Source organism: Columba livia, chromosome 1, assembly GCF_036013475.1.
Source record: "Columba livia isolate bColLiv1 breed racing homer chromosome 1, bColLiv1.pat.W.v2, whole genome shotgun sequence".
NCBI classification, from domain to species: Eukaryota; Metazoa; Chordata; class Aves; order Columbiformes; family Columbidae; genus Columba; species Columba livia.
In genome coordinates, this window is record NC_088602.1 from 126933287 (window position 1) to 126958093 (window position 24807).

The following is a 24807-nucleotide window of genomic DNA, read 5'->3' on the forward strand; positions in this document are numbered from 1 at the left end:
GACTGTGCTATTCCATAGAGTTGGCAGACTGAGCATGAGAAGCCTGGGTTGTTTCAAATGTACTTGCTCCAGTTTTTAGAAATTGCACTGAATTGTTGCAATGTTGTAGTGTCCTGTATCAGACAAAATTATGTATTTTCACAGTGGGGGCAACAGGGCAGGATAAAGCGAACAAGTCTCTGCTGCTGTTGGCAAGTTATTAGTTTGTAGTATACTCTTTCTTTTTTTAGCAATAATCACAGGTTTGGTGTTTATGGTGGGGGCTCATTCTGGGTAGTTTGACTTACAGGTCTGACTTGGATACTTAAAGCCAGACTTATTTCTAACTTGAGCTTCATATGGACTTTTAATTGCATCCAAGCTGTGTTGGACTACTGTCTTGGGTTCTCTATTATCAACAATTACACACAATGAGAACAGTTCAGTTGATCAGTCTTCTGGCAGCACCTCAGGTGTAATAACTACATCTCTTACTGCTGTTAGAAAAAATGTTGTTGGGGGCTGATGGTTCATTTATTTCTTTAGAATCACAGTAATTTACAGCAGCACTTCGTGCTCCAATTCCAGGACACGGGTCTCGGACTCTTTATGGAAATAGCAATCCTTATACTGCTCTACCAGTTGTTTCTGGGTGCGTCTATAATTTGATATTTGTCCAGATGTGAAACTTGTGATCAAACAGCTCCACTCTAACACGTCTCTATCCTATTCCATCTTAATCTATCCTATTCCTTTACTCCTCTCAAAGGAGACCATCACAAGAGGGATTACTGCAGTGGGAGGGAGAGGAGTCACTGCAGGATGATGAATTATGTTGGTAACCTTAGTTGTCATCTTGTATCCATGTCAGCTGCTGCTGAAATGGGCTAACCCACTGGGAAAACAAAGGAAGAAAAGTGTTAAAAATGGAGGAGTGGCTCATGATACCACAGTGCACCTTCAGCAGTGGTGACTGAGGAGATACCAAAACCAGGTACCAAAAGGAGAAGGCTGACTCTATGCCTCTATGTGTGATGTGCTCTGTTTACCTTAATGCTGTGGAGATAAATTTTATGCAGCCTATGTAATGAACTGCTGGTTGATGATCCTCTGGGAGGCCTGGGAGAAAAACCATGGCCACAGGTGTGCATGAACTTGGGGACTGATGACAAGGATGTAGATGGTGGTATAGAAAAGTAAATTGGGATGCAGAGTCATCTCATGATGATGGCAGGTGCCTCCTTTGATCTAAGTTGGAGGAGGTGGAATTCATTCACCTTTGTCTCTGATGTCACTGGGATTTGGGAAGAATCCTTGGAAGAAAAGGTCTTTGAGGTGGTGGAAAGTGGTTGTTGTCTCTCCTTGGTCCTGACACAGGCTTCACCATTGAACTTTCCCTCTGGTTCTCTAAATTATATCACATGTTACTGGTCTATACTGACCTTAGAGCTCAGAATGTGCTACCAAGGAAGCTGATGTAGGACCGTTGGCTGTGTCTGCAGAAAACTGAAAAGCATCAGGGCAGAAATTAGCAGAGTCAGTAGAAAAATCATTGGTGTTGGAGAATCCTGGATCAAGTTTGGCACTGCTGCTTGTGGTGTTTTCTCATCTGTGTGTAGGTCTTAAACAATGCCTGAGCTGCCGTTCAGCCTTGGTTAACAGGTCAAATCTGACTCAGAGAGCTGATGGAGAAATACTTGTGTCTGGTGGGGCAGACAAAAACACCACTGCAGTGCTTGGATGGCTACTGAGGCAGCTCAGCATATTCTTCAAATAGGTCTGTCCTCTGCCAACAATCCCCTGATATACCAGAATTCTGATACGCTCAGGTATTCCACCTTGCCCTTCGGTGAAATTCCCTGGATTTACAAACCTGAGCAGGAAAGCACCTGCAAATACAGGGCCAACTTAAACTGTGCATCATTAGAATATGCATCTCACTTAACAGTCTGGATGGGAGACTCTAAAACTGGCATTCATATTTCACACTGGTGAAAACTATTATTTAACCCCAGATCATAGGATTCTCAGTCACTGTGAAGTGTTGAGAGAACCAGTCATCTGCATGTATCAAGGAAAATTTCCTATCTCTCAGGATGTCACATGCTGGAAAAAGGAGGAAGGACAGGAAAGCAACTCATTGGAAATTAATTCATAGAAAGAAAGCAGAACTGCACTTGGATATACAAATATGGTGTCTCAAAAAGGGACTGAGATATTTCTTTTAGTCACTACTGTGTAAATAGGAACAAAGGTGGGCAGAAAGCCTATCTCTGAGTGGCTCAGTCTTCCACTTTGAAGAGAGATGTGCAGATAAGCATTTGAAGATGATAATGTCTAATAGTGAGCAAGAGGATATAAGCAGAATCCCTCTCTGTCAATCTCTCTCTTTCAAGTGTCACTTTGTGTACTCATAACCCCCATCTGGTGCCTACAGCTATTTACAGGTAGATGAACACACCGGAAGTTAAGCCTATGACTGTGAAAGTAAACACAAATGTAGGAATTAAAAGACCAGAACAGATCTCTTGGGAACCGTTCAGCACTCTCCTGAAGTGCAGAGTATCAGACAGCAGGGTTGAAATACAGTAACCTTTCCACTGTTTGCATTTCAGACAGCCATGTCAGAAGGTTGTGCAACTTTTGGACCACCCTTTCCATTAATAGGGGACAGAAAAAATATTTATTCATGTTAATCTGATTAGATAAATGAAAAAGTCTACATTGGGATGTTTCCATAACATTAGACTAAAATTCAGGTATTTCAGGATTGCTGATCTTCATCTTATTCTTCTAGGGCTCTGACCTGTGGTGCAAGAGAGAAAATTAACATGAAAGCAAAGGAAAATTCAAACCCCAGCTCTACCTTTGTACAGTTGTTGAAACAAACCCAGTAAAATTCTGTCCAGATCCTTTGCAAGTGTTGTGTGAGCACTGTGATGCCACAGACTGGCTTCTGTAGAACTGGCCTCTACTCTTGCTGTTGGAAGGGAACAATGTGAGAAAAGGTTCTCACATGGGCTTCAATTAGAAAAGGAGTTTGTTTTTATTTTGCAAATTGAGTGGAATAAAAATGACCATGAGTTCAGGATAGGCAGTCAATTTAGGAATACTGAAGGCTTTTCATTGGCAGCTCTCTATACAGTATTAAGAGAATCTTTGTGAAATGTTTTATATATAAATGAGAAATAACTAAGAAAATGTAAATGAGATATGACTAAATTGGGTCAGGTGATGCTTCATCAGTGATTTTTGCTTGTTGGTCTTTACTGGGAGGTGTGGCAAATTTGTGATCAATTTAATATTGCAGGGACATTTCTAGGTCTCACTGCAGAGAATCATATTTGCTCTGGTGATAATCACCTGGGAAGGTTGTCCCATGATTCTGCAAGGACTTAACTATTTCTGTTTTGGATGGCTGAACAAGACTATTTAACCATGTGGAGGATTTAACTTAGGAGTCAGTGTTTAATGTTTAGTGATTTTAGACCAACTAGTCCGGAGTTCCTTCATGTATTTGTGATGGACATGGTTTTGAGTCCAGGAGATTTTGTGGGGAGGAATGTTTGAAGAAGCATTTGGTACAGTTGCTTGGGTAGCCTGGGGTGGCTATAGCCTTTGGTAGCAATTATCAATTCACAGAAAGGCACTGTCAGAACAGAAGGGAGGTGTGACGATGGCCATGGCAACTAGGAAAGCAGTGCCCATGATTAGCTGGATTAGTCTCCTGGGAGTAGAATGCCATGTGGTTGATGTCTCTCCACCCAGAGCTTTTAATAGGAGATGTCACTGATAAGAATTTCCAGGACTTAAGACTTGCCAGGAAAAACAACACCACCACCACACCAGACTGGTGTCTACCCAGTGTACAGAGATGATCCAACAGCCACATCGTAGTTTAGGGACTGTAGTGGACTGAGTTGGGGCAGTGTGGTGTCTCACTGAAACGTGAACTGTGTGAGTACTTCTCTTTCAGCTCAACAGAAGGTGGGAGAAGTTTGCCTAATTTGCCTTCACTGATGAGCTCCAGGCTGTAAGCCCCTAAGCTGGAAGGCATTAAATTCTCTGTTCTTCTATACTATAATTGGCTGTTACTCTGAGGGTAAAATTCCACAGTGGAAAAGGTAAGAAGATGTTTAAACAGGAAAAACAGCTATGTTTGAAGTACTCTGGACAATCCTAGAGCAGATGCAGCAGTCAGAGGTACATGTCTTTGCTGTGCTTCTTTTGAGAACTGACTGATATGGTCACTTTTTCTCCACGGGAGAGGAAATGAGATACAGCTGGGATTTCTTTACTGACTTGTTAGATAACATGACAGACTTAGAGATGTTGAAGTTGAAAGAAAAAGATTATGTCAGTGTTACACATATGAGGCAAATGGGGACTCTTGAGCTGAGAAGAAACATCCATAGGGTTCCTGTTTATGAACTATCACCATTGATTGTACTGTAGAGCATTGAGTTGATGTGGGTGAGATGAAACAGCAGCCAGATGTTAAACATGTTGGCTAGTGGTTTGAGGAGAAATTCCCAATAAGGCTTTTTTGTTGGCAGGGAACACATATCCACTTGCCATTTAGAGTCTGATTCTGTAAGGGTAGAGAAATGTGCTGCATGAAATAATGCATGCACAGGGTTGTGTGTGCTTGAACTTGTCATGTTATGGTTGCTTCATCTGTAAGACTCTTGTCCCTTATTAAACTTACTGTCACTGTCAAAGGGTCAGGAGTAAGACTTGGTTTTAGAAAGTGAAGAGTGTTAAAGAGAGGCTGATTTATTAGGGCTTAACTGCAATAAATCCAGCCTTCTATTGCCTGGAGGCTCAATGACTTGTTTAATGTGGAGACAGTTAAGTGAAGGGTTTGGGACAGGACTGGGGAAGCTCTGCTGTGGGTGCCTCCACTGAGCTGAGTGGGTGTTGTAATCTGTACATCTTTTGCAGTGAGTCCTTTGGTTAATGTAATCCAGTGCTTCCCTTTTCTTGTCTCAGGTTCTCATGTCTGGTTGACATGTGCATGACAGCTTTGCTGTCAGTTATATGAGGTTTGATGGTGTGGATAAGAAGCCAAGAGGAGGTAAAACAACTGTACTTTAATTTAGCTGGTATCACTGCATCTGGTACTTACATTAACTAGAAAGCTTTCGGGGTAGTGTAATCCAGAACTGTGTCTTGGTGCTTGTAGGAAGTGCCCGGACTGTTGCTGCCACCCCACCCTGGGGGTATCCTTGTGGCCGGCACTCATAAATGTCATTGGTTAACACAGGTGGAATGTTGTGTTAAGAATCTGAACATTTCTGTGCATTTATGTAACTAAAGATGTGTGGGGGCTGGAATGAATTCTGGAAATAAGGCTGTGAAACAAACTTGAATCTGCACTACTGCCCCCAGCTCAAAGGTCGAAGACCAGGTAAAATACTGGGGAAGGGCACATGTTTTGGAGACTGGTCTGCAAGTGTGTGTCTGAGGACTGGGTGAGTGGGAACAGAGCAGGAGCTGGTTTGTGCTGCTGGGCCACCAGTCCTGTCTAGCTCAGCTCCACAATAACGGGCATGAAAGTCTTCTTTGGGTCACTATGAAATAAATTTGGGGAGTTTCAATGTTACTTCCAGAGCATATAAAGCCTCAGTGGAGTTGCTGTTAGCTAGTACTCTGGTCAGTCTCAGAGGACCCTGAAGTTCCCCTGTATTTGGTAAGGGTGGCCCTTACCAGGAGTGGAGCTTCTGGCATGTTTGGATGTATCTTGCCTTGCTATTTCTTTTATAGGTTTCCAGAAGACCTTACCAGACTTTTAAGTGTAAATTTGATTAAAAGTCAAACAGAACTTCACCCTTTCTTGTGAACTCGCCCTTAAAAATTAGCTTGTGATTTTATCTAAAAAATAATTATGGTTTCTGGAGCACAAGGGAAATAGAAATAATAGTTCTTGACTTTGCTGTTTTCTTTTACTCTACCTCTGTCTTCAATTAAACAACCAAAAAGCCCACTGAACCCACACTGGGCTGATTTCTGACGGCATTTGTGCTTGTGTCTCTGCTGACACAGGGAGTGTCTCATTTGTCCGTTTAGTATCCAGGATGATACATGCTTTTGTTGTCTATGAGGCTGTACCATCAGATGCTACTATAGGTTCAAAAATGTTATAAAGGATTTCCATTGGGAATGCTGGGAAAGAGTGCCTATTATTTTAATTTGTTTTTTAAAAGCTTTATCTTTCTGACTTTACCATTCTGCCTTTCCCCGCTTTTCAAAACCTCCTTACTCTCATGTAAATGGCTTTTGGGGTCAGAATCCTAAATTTGTCATGCTTTTGAAAACACCATTTGTGTGTTTCTGAAAAGGACAGTAAAGCTTGCTACCTCAGCAGCCTGCACTGGAAATGAAGCTTAAGGCTCATGACTGGTGGACAAGTCCCCAGGGCTGATACTAGAAGGTGTGTGTGGGAAGTAAGACAACAAAGGATATTTGCTCTCACAGGCAGGAGAAGAGTCTCTGTTTCTGTTAATATTTCAATATCATGGGAAATTTCTTCAAGGCCACCGGTATCCTCCCTTCCAATTACCATGGCAAAAATCTGTATCTCCAGTTCCACCTGCAAGCCTGCTGCCACCTAGGAGAGACAGAGTATTGCTTATAGGTAAGGTGCCTGTTTCAGACACAGTCCCCTCTAGCAGTGCTTGCAGCTGGTTCTTGTTCTGCATTGTCTGATTAAATTAAAGGCGTGATTGTGCTTGCCAGTTACCCAGTATCTGTTTCACTAGAGGGACCTGTACAAAACAGTCTCTTCACGTTGTGGTTTGAAAGAAAACTGCCGGGTGTTTGCATTTTTGCCCCTTAAATTTCCTTTTAGGTTCCAGAGGGAAAAGGGGAATTGGACAGCTGGGAGAGAAACAAAAACAATGCCCCATGTGTCAGTGTTTAAGAGGCATTTGGACAATGCCTTCAATAACATGCTTTAACTTTGGTCAACCCTGAAGTTGTCAAGCAGTTTGCCTAGATGATTGTTGTAGGTCCCTTCCAACTGAAATACTCTATTTTATTCTAAAAAGAACATAGAGGCAGGGAGAAAAGGGAGATACAAAAGGCATGGATGTGTGGAGAGGGAAAGAAAATGGAAATTATTCCAGCTGTTTTAAGTACTGAGTTGTGGCTGGGGCTCTGGACTAGGATGTTTAACTTGCATCCTGGCACTGCCTCCTTGCACAAGTTATTGCTTCTGGATTTTGTGCCTGTAAAAGCATTGGCAAGGATAGTGCCTGGTATTACCTGGATGCTGTGGGGATACTGGCCAGCACAGTATTTATTCAGATAGTACATGCAGATGAAGAGAGACTGAACAACAGCAGAAAACACAAAAGCTTCCTACTTAATGGGACAATTTCACGTGCTATGGTACTCTGCTAGATAGAAGACTTAAGGTGGAGAATATTGCAAGCAGGAGAAGAAATAGCTGAGGCTTCAACTCTCAAAGGTGTCAGGACAGAAGAAAAAGTCTAGGTGTAAGACAGAGCAGATATAACAAATATCCTAAACAATGGGAACACTCAGTAACAGAGTTTGCTTCAAACAAGCTATCTTTAACCTCAGTGCTTGACCTGCTGCTTTCCATGGAACATTTATCCCTTTGCATTCTGGCACAGGCTCTGAGACACAGAGTGCACAGAGTGCTTGGCAGAAGCCAGCAGAGGGACAGCAGAAGGCAATATCACTTCAAATAATTTTAAACAAATCATGTACCCTGCCAGCTCTATTCCCAGACAGCTGGTGTGAAAGGACCCCCAGCTGGCCTGAGGGTCAGCTGCATCTAGCAAAAAAAAAAACCCCTAAAAGATCATCTGCGTAACCTACAGGTCCTGGTGCGTACATCACTCTCAGTCCCGTGTGCGGAGGTGGTTGCTTCACCCGAAACCTGTCGGAAAGAGAATCAGTTTAGCAGAAGCTGTTTCAGGCAGGCAGAAGGCCTTGCTGGGAAGCAGGCTCCCCGCTCTTCCTCTGCTTGTGCAAACAATAGCAGAATATTGTAGCTCGTCCTTCCTGTCACAATGTACAACCTGGGCTACAGCAGTATTCCTAGGCTTCTAGACAAGGCTCAGGTTTCTAGCAAAAAAGCCCAAAGAAGCAGATTAATAGACCAAAGTAAGTCTCTGAACAGCTTGTTACACTGCCTGGTCCTTACAACAGACTGTTGAAACATCAGCATTCTAAGCCTGCATACAGAAAAGGAACTGAAGTACAAATTACATTTTCTTGGCAACACTTGTGGGTTGCACACCCAGAAGTCCTTCACAATTTTTATTTAATGTCCTTTGATATTATTCTATTGCAGAAGGCATGATACTGGTATAAATTTTGAGTAAATAATCTTTAATTTGACAGTACCCACTAAGAGTAGTTTCACTTCTTCATTTCTCACTGATTATTTCACATCTGTGCAGTCCTTTTGTGCACACTGTTAAGATCTCTAAAGATCATGAGAGCAGCTATGACTTCAACTTTTGCATGGCTTTGGACTTAATCCTGTGATTTGCATTTCTACCTGAAGAACAGTTACCAGCAGGTACTTGCACCACAAGCTGTTAACACACAAGCAGTAAAAGAGACACTCCTGGTATATGGCTCCATCTTATGGAAAGCTCTGGTAGAATTACAAACTGGCTGCCAGAAAACTCTGCTTTCTCTGGAGTGCTGTCTGTCATGAGAAACTGGATTCAATCTTTATCAAGACATCCCAAGAAGTTCAGGCTATGGTATGGACAGTTTAGAAGACACATAGCAGACACATCTCAGAACTGCCCACTGTTGGTGCTAAACCTTCCCCTCAGCATGTTCTCCTGTCATTCAGCAGCTAGTCACTTAGGTCTCCTCTTAAAGCATCCAGTAAAGGGCTTAAAAAATAATCTGGATTTATCAGGATCCTGGTGGTATTTTCCTTACATACAGTGCCCTGGCATGAGGGGAAAAAAAAAATGTTATGTGCACAGCTGGAGCTCTAGGATGTTGGTATGTGATCTGCTGACTTATCATGGCATGTACCATGATGCTTAACTGTGCATTAAATGAAAAAATGTCTCTTTGAGGCAATATCTAACTAGGCTGATTAAAAAAATAATCTCTGCCATCCACCTTGATGGAAGGACCTGTACAGCAGTCTCTCAACTGGTCTTGAACAGATTTCTAAGGTGTCTAGTTGTCTGGGTACTCGCAAGAGATCATGATCATCCCAGCCAAGTTGAATCTCCTGTGAGCTTCTTTTTTGATGAAAATTAGCTACCCCAGGAGGAACAACAACAAGTGTCAGAAATAAATGTTTATTTCATTCCAGCACTGTTGTACCAGAGTAAAGGTATGCTGTGACTTCCAAGGTAGTGTCACTGTGACACCTCTCTCAACTCTCTTTTTAAGAGGACATCAGTCTAGGTCACCTGCAGCCAGAAAAGAGAGGTTTGGCAGGTGCTTGCTCATGTGAAGTGTGAAGAAACAGCAGCCAGAAAGCTGCAGCACATCATAGCCCTGAGACTTGCACACTCAAGCCCAAGAATGGGTAATGCCCTCCTTACTGTTTTCCTTAACCAGTGCTAATGTTGGAGGAAAAGACAAACACTATTTATCACCAGTGCTAAGAAGAGGAACCAGCTTTTGAACGACCTAGACCAACATGACAGTAGGATGTTTATTTCCATGCTTTCAGTTAGCCTCCCTCTCCTGGGACCTGTGGGTCTAGCACAAAAAAAGCCCATTTAACAGCAGTGGTCCAAGCCTGGGTGACAAATGGGTGAGACTGGCTAAATAGCAGCTTTCAGTTAATTGCTAAATAAACTCAGCATCTCCAGCTGCAGGTATTAATTGAGGATAGGTGGGACTGAGAAGCTGACAATGGAAAACTTTGGTGAGAATAGCTATCTTAGAACACAGGGTTTTGAAAAGCTTGGGTTTGGCTTTGGGGCTTTTGAGCCATTTGAAATGAAAGCCTCCCACCAAGTACTGCAATTCTTGAAACCATCTGGTGGGTTATAACCATTCAAATGAAGCTGTTTTGAAGTGTCAAACCTTAGGTGTAAGCCCAGAAGTTTTAAGGACAAAGAGACCGTTATTGCAGGTTCTTCTTTAAGCTAAAAAGCAAGGTACATATAGCACAGCAAATGCAGCTGAGCAAACTGAGTGGGAGGAATATTCTTTGCCTTCTTTTCTGTCACATGTATGGCACCTGGGAGGACAGGGGTCATAAGCACATCTGCCTGAATACTGCTAAAGTCAAACCACTTGAACTGTGCTGGTGCAGGAGTGACTGAGTGAACATATGTGACTCAAAAGGGGAATTCTAGCACAGAAGAGCAGTCACAAGCATTTTCTTCTTGTATTTGTATATTCTCTAAACTGCAGCTGGGTGAATCTGGTAATTTCTCATGATTTGTCATGCAGTGCAAGAGCCGATCTGCCGGACTGTAGCCCTTGAAATGGACTTACTCATGTTCACCACATTGGGGCACAGTGTGGTACTATCCTGTTCCACACGCTGACAGGGGTGACACTCAGTAAGGGAAACGTGGGCATAAATAAATGCTTTATTTTATCTTCATCCTCTGCTTGTTCCCAGTGTCACCACTGAAGCTGTTTTTCAGTGCAGCTAAAGACATGTGGCTGCCTGAATACGGCTGTGCCTATTTCCCAAAGCCAAATGTAATACTGGTTACCACGAAAGAGCTTGGTCCCTGAACCTGAGAAGTTCAGTAGGAACCAGTAGATAATCTGTGATGGGTCAGGACTATGCATACAGGACCTGCTGTTCTTTACTGCTTTCTATCTTCCTAATAATACAAATATGCAAATAATTCTAAAGTATTTCTAATATTCTCTCCTATATCCAGTCAGTCGTTATCAAAAGATTCCAAATATAAAAATACTATTTGTTACCTCAGGTTGACAATTAACAAGAAATGCACATTTGGACAGTTAACCAAGGTACTAAGAATTCAAACTAACCTTAAGAAGTCCACACCAACATTCTTCAGGATCACAGTCACCGCATAGGTGCAGCCTTCCTTTAGTACTCCAAAATCCACTCTGAGTGGAATGAGGTGGAAGCCACTAAGACGCTGTTTTGTTGTTGCAAGAGAAGATGTGTTGACCTTTCCTGCCACAGGATTCTCTGTCTTTACAAACAGAATTAAAATATTAGGCAACAGAGGGAGTTGGTGGCCATCGAGTTACGTTCAGAGCTACTTAACCTACAGTTGCCCTCTGTCTACTAATTCTGAAAAACTACAAAAAGACACCCTAATTTGAGTAAAAACTGAAGAAGCACTTTGACTATTTATACTGGTTTGAGTTTTCAGACATGTTAAGCCACCGAGATGTCTCAGGGGGCATGCAGGAAGTTCTGCTCTTCTGGAAATCAGAGCTTTCATGTGGGTGCCTGGTGCAGAACTATGGTTTTTGGCAGATGAGTTTGTCCTAGCAGTTGAGAGGAAAGGTACTTTTAGAATTGCCAGTAAAGTTATACATAAATTGCAACTGCTATTATTTCAGTAAACAGATCCAAAATACCTTACGGTATTGCTCTAGAAGGAATATTTCCTACAAAAGAGAGGATACTAATATCAACAAAAAAGATGTCGCTTTACCTTTTCGTTTGGTATGGAGTTTGGTTTTCTCCCCTGAAGGGATGATGGTAATTTCACTTTCTCTTTTCTTGGCTGTCCTGCAGCATTCACCAGCAGACTCTGAACTTTACGTTGTAAGGGTGTTTCCTGTGATCTTGCAGCCTTGTTTAGGTCTGGGAAGGAAAGATTTTTCAAAATAATGAAAAATGAGGCATTATATTCAGCCTAATTCTGAAGTTCTTGTTCAGGTAAGACTTTTATCTTCCATGAAAGCATTTGATTAGCACAAGAACAGAAGAATTGGTATCATTTTTATTTAAGCTGTCAAGAAAGGCATTAAGAAACCCCCTAATAGTAGTGAGTAACTAAAATGTAATCAGTAAATAAAGCAGTACTGTAAGTATTAAAACTTGTTGGAAGCACCTTGGTGGGAACTCACAACGAAGATATAAGGACCTGTGAAAGTGATTAAAAACAGAAGAGGAGGTACAAAACTCCAAGCACTAAAATAAAAATTGAGGACATTGCTATTGCAAAGGCACGCCTGCACTGCACAGTGATCAGTTCTGCAGAAACACACAGGCTGGTCAAGTCAAATCTGTATGTTAATGTAACAACAAACTCTGGTCCAGACACCAAAGCAGTACTGCTCTGCCAGCACAGCCGACTGGGAACCTGTCTCTAAGCAGGATTTATTCTCTTGAATGCAACAATTCGTTCATATGGATGACCTATATGCTGCTGATTTTGGGCTTAAGATGGCCTTAGCTACCTTGTCATCTTTCAAACGTGCTCCACTGTATAATGTAGATAGGCTGAACACAGGGATGGCCAGAGCAACTTAGCCTGTCAAGCAAAAGAAGCTGTATTTAGATCTAAGACACATTAGCTTACTGTAAAGTCTGATAACTTCTGAATGGAAAACACAAGACAATTGTGGCTGTCTTCTCACTAGAGGTCAACATCTAGATCAATATTTTGTACTGAAGAGAATTAGTTTTTTCTGAGTTTGGACTGCAGGCACCGTCCAGCTGGAACACTGAGTCTGGTCAGTTAATCATTGTGAGGAGGCAGAAATGTTATTTGATAAGAGCATCTCCTCTAGATTCCCCCTCTTGTTTCTAGACAACAGAAATGCAGATGGTAGAGAGGGGCTTCCCACCTACACAGCGAATGGCCCAGAGCTTATTGAAAAGAAAAAGAAGCTAAGCATGCACATTATGGAAGAACCAGTAGCATTTCTTGTTTTGCCCAAAGGTAAGCAAAATGAATGCTCTGGCATTAGAAGTTGATGTACTTTTGGCATCGCTTCACTCACTCTTCCCCCTGCCAAGCTGCCATTCCTTTTGTCACCTACCGTGTGGCTCTGGAAGTACAGATTAGTACATCTGCCCTGAGGTCTGTGGATTATGCATATATAACGGAGGAAATTCAGCAAGTTTGAAGGCAACAGCTCTTGCAGAGCCCAGCTACTAAGAAACAGTACCAGTATGTGTGGAAAGGAAAGGAGAATGGAAGCTCTATGGAATGCAAGGATGGATTCTGCAAGCATGCACTGCCAAAGCTCAGCTGGTGCAGCATTATGTGAGAGCCAAATGTTGGGGCTAATTAAAGCAGACTGGTGGCTCTCCAGTGGTGATTATCCAAAGCTGTCACCACAAGAAGATGCATGAAGAGAGTGAACAACAGTATACACAACAATGGAAAGCAAAACTGAACGTGCATGTTTAAATGGCAAAGACGGTTTAACCACAGCAAACTCTGTTCTAGAGTCTTCTGTCACAGGCCTTAATGAACAGGAAAAATTCTTGAGGAATTACTTCTTGGCTTAGTCTGCAGTTCTACCTTCCCCATCATCCCAATGTTGTTACAGCAGCTTCCTAGGGCAAAGGAGGCAATTTCTGACATTAGTTTTATACCTCTCTCCCTTTCTGCCAGCCTTGCACTCAGATTTATTCAGAATGCTGAACAGAGATAGATGGACTTAAATTTCTGTTGTAAATATTTTGTCAAAAGTTATAAGAAGATAGATAATAACCTGCTCCAAACTACATTCTGGAAGGCAACTTTACCTGTTGTGCTGCTAGAACCTTCATTTTGTTTTGAATATGCCTGCAGCAGAAGGCCAGGTGAAGGTGGGGGACCACCCACGGTATTAAGACATTCATCTGAAGGGAAAATAATGGAATACTGTGATAAGTGTTTTTCATGATCATAATAATTTTAATAAACACATGAAAAAAAAAATCAGAAGGTCTTTGGCACTTTAATTTAGACAGCCTTTGAAAGCTGTCTCCATAGCCATGAGAGGCTAGGTTAATTCTGCATGTGACATTTTGCTCTGCTGGGCAACAGGGATCAAAAATGCCTACCTTGTGACTAGTAATTTCTTGTTCTCTGGATAAGGGAGCAACAAGCCATGAAGGTCTAATAGACAGTCCAACACAGGTCTTTTGGTGATTGCAATATGATGAGGAAATATGGGAATCAGTGGGGGCCTGATAAAGCCCCATGGAGGACTGTTTTCCTGACACGATTCTTTCCTGTGTATGACTTAATCTTGCTATGTGATTTTAGTAACTTGCCAGGGATGCTTTTCAAACAGAACTGAAGTATTCCTCTCAGTGCTATAAAGCTCAAAAATAAGATGATGGTTCACTTTCACTGCTTCCCATCATCTATTCGCTGCTTTCCTCCTGCATCCTCCAAACTATCCTTAACCTGCTTGTTTCCCATTCCACATTGCTTTTGCCCCAGTCCCCAAGCTGCCTTGCTTACCACTGAGTTTCAGAATTCCTAGTTTTTCTCCTACAGTCATACTAGTCCTTTTCCAAACTTGGCCTTCTTGGTTCTTACTCATCCACCTCTAATTACTGTTTATTTAATTTAAGTTTTTCTCGACCATTTTGTGTCCAGCCACCCCTCATTCATAGCCTACGGTGCTTCCACATGCAGTGATGTCTGCAAAGGCTCCTTTAACACACTAAGCATAGAAGTTTCAAAGACCACATTTATATTAGTGGATTAAACAGGAACATTCCCAAATGCTGGAACACAATAATCTACAATGTTAAATTGTTAGAACACTGGCATGATGTTGACTGTACCACCTAGAAGTCTCTCCAAAACTGCTCTCAGGTACACAAGTTTTGGCCTGGTAAAAGGCCATCTTGTTTTGGGAGACTGAATTTACACAGCCTACTCCATATTGGTGGGCCTCAATGTCCAGTGCTGCTGGGCATGTTCTATATATCAGAATAGATACAGCCACTGTGGTCCAAGTAGTTTAGGAGTCAAAATGACTGGGAATACATGGGGTCAGATAATACAATCTTAAATTTAACTGCAATATAAAATGAGACAAGTGGATAAAACAACAAAGAAGATACTAAAATGTTACCAGATGGAAGAGCTCAAATTACCTGTACTGGTTTTTTTTACCATCTCTAGAGGGAAATTCCCACCTTCTTTTTTTTGAACTGGAGGAAGTTTCATAGACAGTGCTTCCAAATCAGGACACTAGAGAAAAGTAAAAAAGAGAGCTTAGGTGTCCCAGCTAAACATCTGGAAAAAAAAAGTAGACACCACTCCCTCCCCTCTGTCAAGAAAAAAGGGGAAAGGGAAGGGAAAAGGAAAAACAAAAGAGGTGCAAAGGAAACAAAGAAGCAGAACCAAAGTGTTAACTAAAAAAAAAAAAATATATATATATATATAAGTATACATCAGATTCTGAAGTACATTTTTGAGTATGCTTTATGCACTTACAGCATCTATCAGGTGAAATTACAACAGGAAAATTTCCTAAGGCCACCTTTAACCCAGGAAGGTTAGTCTTACCGATTCCCTTTTCAGTTAGCAGAGAGATGTTTTTGAGGGGTAAGTAAAAAATTCAAGGTTCAGCATCTGCTCTGAATCAGGCTCTCTCCAGAGTTTATGTAAAGAATCTACAAAGTTTGTGCTCAATAAACATATACCCTCACCAAGATATGTTATCTTTGACAAGGGCATACAATTCCCAGTATCATTTCTGCCATGACTGTCCTCTAATGGTTTCTTGAGATAAATTGAGGCTGAGATGTAAACCTGCAACTGTCTTTGTGGGAGTATGGCAGAAACTACATGGCCTAACAGAAATTTGTCCAGTTTTCAGCTACATTACCTTTTCTGGAAAACACTCCCTGCCGAATTCCGATTCAAAATATGGAGGAATTATCTTGTTTCTCATTGCCATTAAGGACTTCTTTCCTTCATCAAGTTCTTTCCTAGGTTTTAACATTGTTGGTAGGGAAAAGAAAGAAAAGAGCATTATAACTGAGTTCACCCTGTTTTCCAGTGTTATGTTTAAAACATTGAGGAAGTGATAAAGGCAAGTGGCACTTTTTTTTCTGCTTAATCACACTGAATGATAAGGCTTGTCATGGCCAATTTTCTCAGTGACAGATCAAGAACAGGCTGGTCTGGCATGCACAGACAATGTCCTCCGATATGGAGGATATGATATGATAGATTATGATATGATTGAGATGAGATGAGATGAGATGAGATGAGATGAGATGAGATGAGATGATATATGGAGGGGCTGACATAGGAGCAGTGGGTTGGCTGCTATGAAGAGCTCCTCCTCAGATCATGGTCTAGTTTTCTAAATCTTGTGGAACATGTCTGAGACTGCCAATAATGTCTTTCCAGCCTTCCAACAAACATTTAAATGTGAGAACAAGTATTTCAGATGCAGTGCTAAAATTCATAATACAAAATTAATCTAATTTCCTTCTTTTATCACAGAAAACCTTGATGGCTTTGTGGATACGCAGAAAAAGCTGTTAAAACTTCAGAAGTTAAGATTCACCAGAGCAAAAACCAGTTATCTTTTCAGCTTGAATTAACACAGATTTATACTACTATAGTTTCACTGGCTTGCAGGGTCTAATATAATCTATGAAATTATCAGTATTAATCATATTGAGAGTTTTGACATTGGCTTTAAAGCTAGAATTGCACATTATGTTCTTGGGTGCTGGCTACTCAGAGATATATATAAGAAGAAATTCTTTAAATAGTATGCAAACTAGTGTAAAATGCTGTATAAATCTGAAATTATGAAAGTTGTTTTTATCATGCAAGTCATTTGGAAAGTAATTAAGAAGTAGTATGGAAAAGAACTTGGTTTTCTTTGCTATTTAACCTTTCACAAAAAAAAAAAGAAAGAAAAAGCAAGTTTCTGGTCATAGTATTAGTTCATCACCATTTCAAGTTACTCTGTTTAGTCTAAGAAATAGTGAATGACCTAAAGAGCTGTCAATATAATTATTTTAAGTTTGTTATGAATGAATGTATGTAATTGATAGCTTTCTCTGTGTTGATTCTAGTTCACATATCAAGTTTTCTATTTCAACATAAATTAAATGCATATTTTTAATTCTTCAAATTTAAACAGTCATGCTTGAATTACACTGAGGAATTTGTCATTCACTTGGATTCTTAAAGCCCTTTCTTCTAGAACTGAAAATGATAATGGTTTTAGTGTACAATGCTTTAATAAGAAGTTTTTGTGTGGTACTAGAGAATTATATAATGCAGCAATATAATTATGTATCACTATAGAATAATATTCTGTAATTTTACTTTCTAAAACCCATATTTTTCTCTCAATTAATAGTGGCTTTGAGATTACTCATATTTTTTAAAATGCTTTTGTGAATTACCATATCTACAGACTGAAATCCAGTGACTTTTGGTTTACATCTGGGCAGAAATTCTCCTGAAACTTCATCTGTCTTATTGTGAAATGTAAATTTTTAGCATCAGATGCTGTTTCAGAGCAACTCTATAGATTTTTCTCTTTAATTCATCAAACAGCGTCACAACTCACTGGTGGGAGATAAAGGGAAATTTTTTTAAAACTTGAAAGCAAGTGAAGTAAAGGGAGATTAGAATTAAAATTGAGGGTCAGCCTTAAATACAACTTTCAGTCTTATAAAGATTTTTGTATGTTTATACACATACAAACATGAACACACATTTCCTCCTGTAAAAGCAATTCTAATCTGAAGATTGTAGCACCCGCCTCAGAACTCCCATGAGAAATACTTTACAAACAGGAAACTGAGATATGGGTAATTCCCAAAGTAGGATGTTCAAATGTGACAAAATGGGCCGTGCTTTATTAAGCATTGATTTTTTAAGATGACCCTAATCTTAATGGTCTTCTTAAAGATAATGAGTTTACTTACTGTCTACATGTTTTAGGTCCTAAAATGTCCTCAGAAATGCATATGCCTTTCCAGAGTGTAAACCATGAGTGTATCCGGCCTTTTATAGAGCACTCCACAATGAAATGGGAAGGGAGAGAAGCCTCAACAATCAAGTGAGGGAGCGTGGACATGGTAGGCAAACAAATGGCCTGGGGTGATGTGAACATAAGGGACATCACAATCAACAAAACAGGGCTGAAGTGGGGTCACACCAAGCACGTGCATGTAAATAAATACATGCCTGTAGGATGGCATTACGGGGAAAGCTTTCAGACCCTTTATGGGCAATTGGCACAGCTGAGTGCCTCTGTGAAATGCGTGTACACTACTGCAGGCAGCACAGGTAACAAACTGGAGGAATTAGAAGTCCATGTGCACTTACAGGAGAAGTGTGGAAGGATAGCTCACACGAATGGAGTGCTGTGTGGATGGATACAAGCACTTTACGAAGGGCAGGCCAAGAACATGAGGAGAGGAAGTTGACCTGTTTGTAAGAGAACAGCTGGAAAGCACAAAGCTCTGCCTGGGGATGGGTGATGAGCTCCCTGAGAGCTTATAGGTTAGCATTAGTGGGCACACTAACATGGATGACATTGTTGTGGGTGTCTGCTATAGACAGGAAGAAGAAGTGGCTTTCTTCAGACAACTGGAAGAAGCTTCACGTTCATGATATCCACCCCTCATGGGGGACTTATGTCACCCTGTCCACTGCTGGAAAGCAGCTCTACAGAGAAGGATTTAGGAGTCTTGGCAGACACCAAATTGAACATGAAGCAACAGTGCACCCTTCTGGCAAAGACCAGCAAAATCCCGGGCTGCATGAGGAGTGTTGTCAGCAGGCCCAAGGAGGCAGGGAGGTGAACCACCTCCACTCAGCACTACTGACACCACATGTGGAGTGCTGTGTCAGATTCTGGGTTCCCTGACACATTGAAAGACATAGACTTAAAGAAGCGAGTCCAGAGAAGGGACCCAAAGATGATTAAGGGCTTGGAGGATCTTTCATATAAGAAGAGGCTAAGGGAGGTGGGACTGTTTTGCCTGGAGAAGCTTTGAAGCACAACCATGTGATAGACATGGGTCTAGGGTTCTGTTTGAAAAATTACCTGGGATTTGTGGAATATCTGAATTTTAATCTAAAGCATCAGCATTTGAAAATATTAATATTTTCCATGCTGGTGACAGAACCAGGAAACAGAACACTTCTGACTTTAGCCTTGTTTTGAATAGCAGAAGTTAACAGCAACACTACTAGATTTTGAAAAAAATGACAGTTAAACCATCCATCCAGCATTTCTGTTGCAGAGAACACCCCATTGAAACCATTACCCAAGACTTGGTGAAATCAGTAAAAGTCTTTTCAAAAGCCAGCTTCAATTGCCTCATAAAATAAATAACTTTCTGTCCTACTAATACTATTACCTATGCTCTTCTTGTCTGCTCTGCCACCTGGATGCTGGTGCTACTCCTCCTGGGCTGAACAATTGGGAAAGAAAAAAAAAAGTAGTGAAAATGATTAAAATAGCATGATGGTCTCTAAGCATAAAAATATTTAGAAGATAACCCTGGAAAGAAAATGCTTTTTATGACAGTATGTTAACATCTCAGTTGACTCCTGACTTGGACTTGTATGGTTTGCACAAAATTGCTTGCTCATATCTGCATTTTTATTATATAATTCAATCAAAGAAACCTTAAAAATACTTTTCAAATGAACTTTAAACTACCTTTGAGCTAGGGAAAAAGAGGTACAGAGGGACAAAATAATCATAGTAAAAGCTGGTAAAACATTGTGCTATGGATCTAGAGATCTGGGTCCCAGTCCTTAATGACAGTCAGTAAAGTACGTTTCCATGCCTGTTATTTACATCTGCATCAGTTCTCATTGGTCCATCCTACCTGAAACTCTGCTGTTGGTCCTCTCCTTGGTTAATGATTGACTGTTCTGTGTGATACAGGTGAGGAGACACCACTGCTTGTTCATAGAGCTCAGTTATGTGAGCTGTAAGATAAGAAGTATTATTAAATGTGCATGTTCTGCTAAGTGTAATGAATAATAAACAAAGATATATTTTTAATGCATCTTTGCGTCACTTGATGAAAACCTATGGATTCTTTAATAGTGTAAAGGAAGAGGAAGAGAGAAGTTCATTCCAAAATCAAGTTCAGAACACTAACAGGTAGGAGATTAATTCTATTCAAGGTAAGAAAGAACCAGAAGCAGATTACATTTATACCCCCACACTGTGTTTTCTGAAATATTTTTATGTCATTTCAAGATACAAATCAAATTCCCATGAATATAAAAATTTCCTGATATTCAGCCACTTTCTGACTCGGGAGCAACATTCTGTGTCTCTATCTCCAGCTGTACAAAATAATATGGGCTTTCAGGGACCTTTATTATAATACTTTTAGCTTACTTAGGTTGTGCTTAATCACGGCTGTGAAGGAGCCATAATCAACATTCTCATGGAAGGAACTACTAGTTTAACATGTATAATGGAGAAAAGCTGGTCTTTCCATAGGTGACCAGCTTTGGGGCTTTACTAAAGACTTTCACTGTCCTCTGACATCTTCTGTAAAATGTGTTGCTTACGTCATGGCTCAGACCTCAACTGTGAGTACAATGAAATTTTCTTGGTTGAAAAAAAATTTCTGTTGCAAAACTTGGGAGACAGGAGAGAGTTTTGAGATATGATCTTATTTGATTATGACATCTTTCAGTGTTTCAAGAATTATGTATTGCAAACTAGGGGTATTTTTGTGACAGCTTTTTCAACATAAAATGTATTTCTATTTTCCCATTCTTTCTTTTTTTGCTTCTCTTAAAGAGCTTATCTTTCTCACTTTTTAATTAGCAATGGTATCTTACAAGTACACCTTCATTTTGATTTTTTTTTTTTTATAATTAGGAACTGTGTAGCAAGCATTTTTTACAGCAGTTTCAATGTACATTGGGTAGTGTGCTTTTTTTTTTTTTTTTTTAACAAGCAGAAATAATCTTCACACAGTGGGAAAGGCAGAAAAATATGGGACTGAATTCTGTGGATTTTTCTGTGGGAAAGGCTGATGGATTTTTAAAAGAAAGAAAAATGTTCATTTTATTTCTACCTATTTAAAATATTAATAAATGTTAACAAATATCTAATAAAAACTCTAACAGAAATTCACAAGGGAAAACTAATACACTGTTCCATCTTTTCCCTCAGGCAAGGCTGATGGAACCAAAACACACGATCATTTGAGATCAGATTTTCAAATATAATAAACACCCAGGACTTATCCATTTGCTTTGAAAACTCGGCTGAAATGTTGATACTTGTCCAAAACTGACTAACTGGTAGAGAGGCAATTAGGGTTAGGGGTAAGGGTATAGGGTTAGGGTTTAGGGTTATGGGTTAGAGTTATGCGTTAGGGTTTAGGGTTAGCGTTTAGGGTTATGCGTTAGGGTTAGGGGTTAGGGAATTCACAAGGGAAATTCACAAGGGAAAACTAATACAGTGTTCCATCTTTTCCCTCAGGCAAGGTTGATGGAACCAATGGAACCAGAACACACGATCATTTGAGATCAGATTTTCAAATATAATAAACACCCAGGACTTATCCATTTGCTTTGAAAACTCAGCTGAAATGTTGATACTTGTCCAAAACTGACTAACTGGTAGAGAGGCAATTAGGGTTAGAGTTAGGTTTTAGGGTTAGGGTTTAGGGTTATGTGTTAGGGTTAGGGTTTGGGTTTAGGGTTAGGGTTTAGGGTTAGGGTTAGGGAATTCACAAAGGAAATTCACAAGGGAAAACTAATACACCGTTCCATCTTTTCCCTCAGGCAAGGGTTTCAGGTTAGGGTTTAGGAGTAGGGTTTAGGGTTAGGATTACGGATTAGGGCTTAGGGTTAGGGGTTAGAGGTAGGTGTTAGGGGTAGGGTTAGGATTTAGGGGTAGGGTTTAGAGTTAGGGTTTAGGGTTAGGGTTACGGGTTGGGGTTAGGGTTAGGGTTATGGTTTATGGATAGGGTTAGGGTTAGGGTTTAGGGTTAGGGTTACGGTTATGGGTTAGGCTTAGGGAATTCACAAGGGAAATTCACAAGGGAAAACTAATACAGTGTCCCATCTTTTCCCTCAGGCAAGGTTGATGGAACCAACGGAACCAGAACACACTATCATTTGAGATCAGATTTTCAAATATAATAAACACCCAGGACTTATCCATTTGCTTTGAAAACTCGGCTGAAATGTTGATACTAGTCCAAAACTGACTAACTGGTATCATAGTTGTTATACCTGGAAAAACTTCATATGTTTGGAGATGTGGGTCAAAATGAGAAATACACATGCCTAAACACAGGCAGTAGTTTTTAAAGAGAGTCAATCATTGATTGCCTCTCTAGTTCTAATTACCTGTGAGAATCATACTCAGAATAGAAGAGACAAAAGTATGTACATTGCACATAGATGAAATCCCCTTTATGTTCCTTCTTCAAAAATAATACTACAGTACTTTATAATTCACTCTGTTATTTTACAATTTTTAAAGATAGATATTGAATTTTTGTTACCGCTAGCACTGAGATCTTCAGATGACTTCTCCCAGTTAGGGATGGACTGCAATGAAGAAGGAATAACTGTGACCACATGAGAAACAGACCTTACAACTTCAGCATCCCGATCAAAGGATTTTCCTAAACAAGTGTTATCTGAGAATATGACTACAAGAATGGAGGTATTTCAGTGTGTTTAAAAATGTGAGCTAGGAGAAAATGAAATGAAGCACAGGGTGTTACAACAAGATGGACCCCATTTCAAAGCAGTATATTTCATGATGGCAATATATTACAATTATTCTAAAACTTACAAACTGTTTAATTAGTTATCTAGTGGTAATCATTTGGAACTCTATGCACCACCATTACTGGTGGTAAGAGTTTCATTCATGGGCGGTTCATGGTTGCAGAGATATAGTGATTTCAAATTGGGTCCATCTTTTTGAAACACCCCGTACAATTTCCCTGGACTAAACAAGTATTTGTTTTCTTCTTGATGACCTGCTTCACAGGTGGCTTTGTATTTTATATGGTTGCTGTTTATTCAATCAACTAAACCAGCTCATAATCAAACTCAAATCCTTCTACAAAGGATTTGAACCAGATCTAAACTCACAGCCACAAGAAGAAATCAAATGGGAAATGTGTTCAGGATTTTGTAGGCTTCGTTACTGAGGAGCTCTCTTGTGGCTGGTTTACAGTAAAGTATTGGAGGGGTAACAGATTCTAAACTAAGCTGTTTCTTTTATTCTAATGATGAACATGAAGCAGTTAACTGGAAACCAGAGTTCCTGTGACCAGGCAACCTAAGTTGTAACAGAGCTGGGGAACAGTGTAGACTTTTGACACCCATTCCCGGGTCACAGCGGCTCCAGAGTGAGACTCTACTGCTCAGAAAATAGTCATCTATTGTGAAATCTGTACCTGGAAATGTGCTCAGGGTAGCTGGGAAAATTAACAGTAGTCACTAGCAAAGTCCATTGGAACTGAGCAGCATTTGAGATTCAGCACTTCAATCTCATCAAAGCAAATAAATGTCATAGAATCATAGAATGTCCTGAGTTGGAAGGGACCCACAAGGACCATTGAGTCCAACTCCTGTCCCTGCACAGGACAACCCCACAGTTCACACCATGTGTCTGAGGGCCTTGTCCAGTCTCTTCTTGAACACTGTCAGGCTTGGGGCTGTGACACCTCCCTGGGGAGCCTGTTCCAGTGCTCCACCACACTCTGGGAGAAAAACCTAACGTATACAGGCAGATGGAGTTGCTGACAGATCACTTCTCTGTGTTCCTCTTTCCAGAAAGGTTGTGAATTCCTTATTGCTTTTGTTTGTTTGGTTTGTGTTTTTTTTTTTTTTTTTTTTTTTTTTTTTTTTTTTTTTTTTTTTGCTTGTTTGTTGTCGTTTTTATTTGTTTGGGGTTTTTTTCTGGACATTTTTTTTCTCCACCCTTTTAAAAAATTGTATGTCACTTGAAGGTACTCAGCAAAAATATATACAAAATGTTATAATATATAAAAAAGGCTTTTGTTTCAACAAATGAAAATACTAACTTGGCTAAAAAGTTCAGAGACAAATCCTAGCATTACATGGTTTTTTTTAAGCTTATAAAGAGAAAGAATAGTAAAGTTATAGATCTATCCAGAAAACTAGGAAAAGGAAATTAACAGTATTTAAAACTGTAAAGATCTCACACCTAACATTTTTGCATGTTGAGAAAAGCTTTAAAAGGTAGACACTAAGGCTAAGATGATGTTTGTTTGCTAGAATACACTCACTTTCAAAAGGTGGATAGATCATCTGTTAGTGAATATTTAAACTAACATGTCTAGAGCTCATTTTTCAAACACCAGAATTTTTAACTGGGTATGTATGAAAAACATCTAATGTGTGAATTCACATCATGCAAGATACCAAATTAAAGGAAGCCATAGGAAACAAGTTATTTAAATACCTGAAATAGAGCAAACTGATCAATCACCTTTTATACAAGATGCAAGTAGTGTTTTTCTCATTCATCCCACCCACTTTTGCTGCTTGAATTTCTCTGATTTTTTGCCACTCATCTCTCACTAACCTCACTGTTTCCTGACTGCTAACCTAAGTCCCTCTTTCCCTATTTTTCCACCTTTCCCTTTCCTTATTCCTCTCTCCTTTATTTTCATGCTCTATTTAGCTCTGCAAATCAGCAGAACACATTTTCCAAAAATATACATGCTGTTCAGCAGTAATAACAATATTCCTCCAGACTGGTTTTGGATTATCCCAAAAGCAGAGTTTAAAGTTTCATTATGGAGGTGGCTGTGGTTGAAATCAAATTCTCCCAGCTGCAATGACAACAGACTGGAAACGTTCTCATCCTAATGTTGGGGGATATACACATTTCCGTAACTTTGGCCTGTGTGTTTGGGAATGGATCACTGCAAAGAGC

General features: G+C 40.1%; 1 protein-coding gene across 5 annotated transcripts in view; it reads right to left on the reverse strand.

The window, feature by feature from the left end:
• SPAG17 (sperm associated antigen 17) overlaps positions 1-24807 on the reverse strand; it is a 111169-nt gene continuing 86362 nt past the window's right edge. For 3 of the 5 annotated variants that reach the window (XM_065077848.1, XM_065077864.1, XM_021292719.2), the window contains 12 exons: positions 22391-22436; positions 19733-19835; positions 19256-19309; positions 15739-15841; positions 15002-15098; positions 13652-13747; positions 11601-11752; positions 10960-11129; positions 7828-7888; positions 6445-6589; positions 5108-5245; positions 1-2785 (listed from right to left, as the gene is read on the reverse strand). In XM_065077848.1, coding sequence (XP_064933920.1) covers positions 5109-5245; positions 6445-6589; positions 7828-7888; positions 10960-11129; positions 11601-11752; positions 13652-13747; positions 15002-15098; positions 15739-15841; positions 19256-19309; positions 19733-19835; positions 22391-22436 — 1164 coding nt within the window. In that variant the 3' untranslated portion in view covers positions 1-2785; position 5108. Of the gene's footprint in view, positions 2786-4866; positions 5246-6444; positions 6590-7827; positions 7889-10959; positions 11130-11600; positions 11753-13651; positions 13748-15001; positions 15099-15738; positions 15842-19255; positions 19310-19732; positions 19836-22390; positions 22437-24807 lie in introns of those variants that run through there. The other 2 variants (XM_065077856.1, XR_010475685.1) reach the window with 2 other exon arrangements.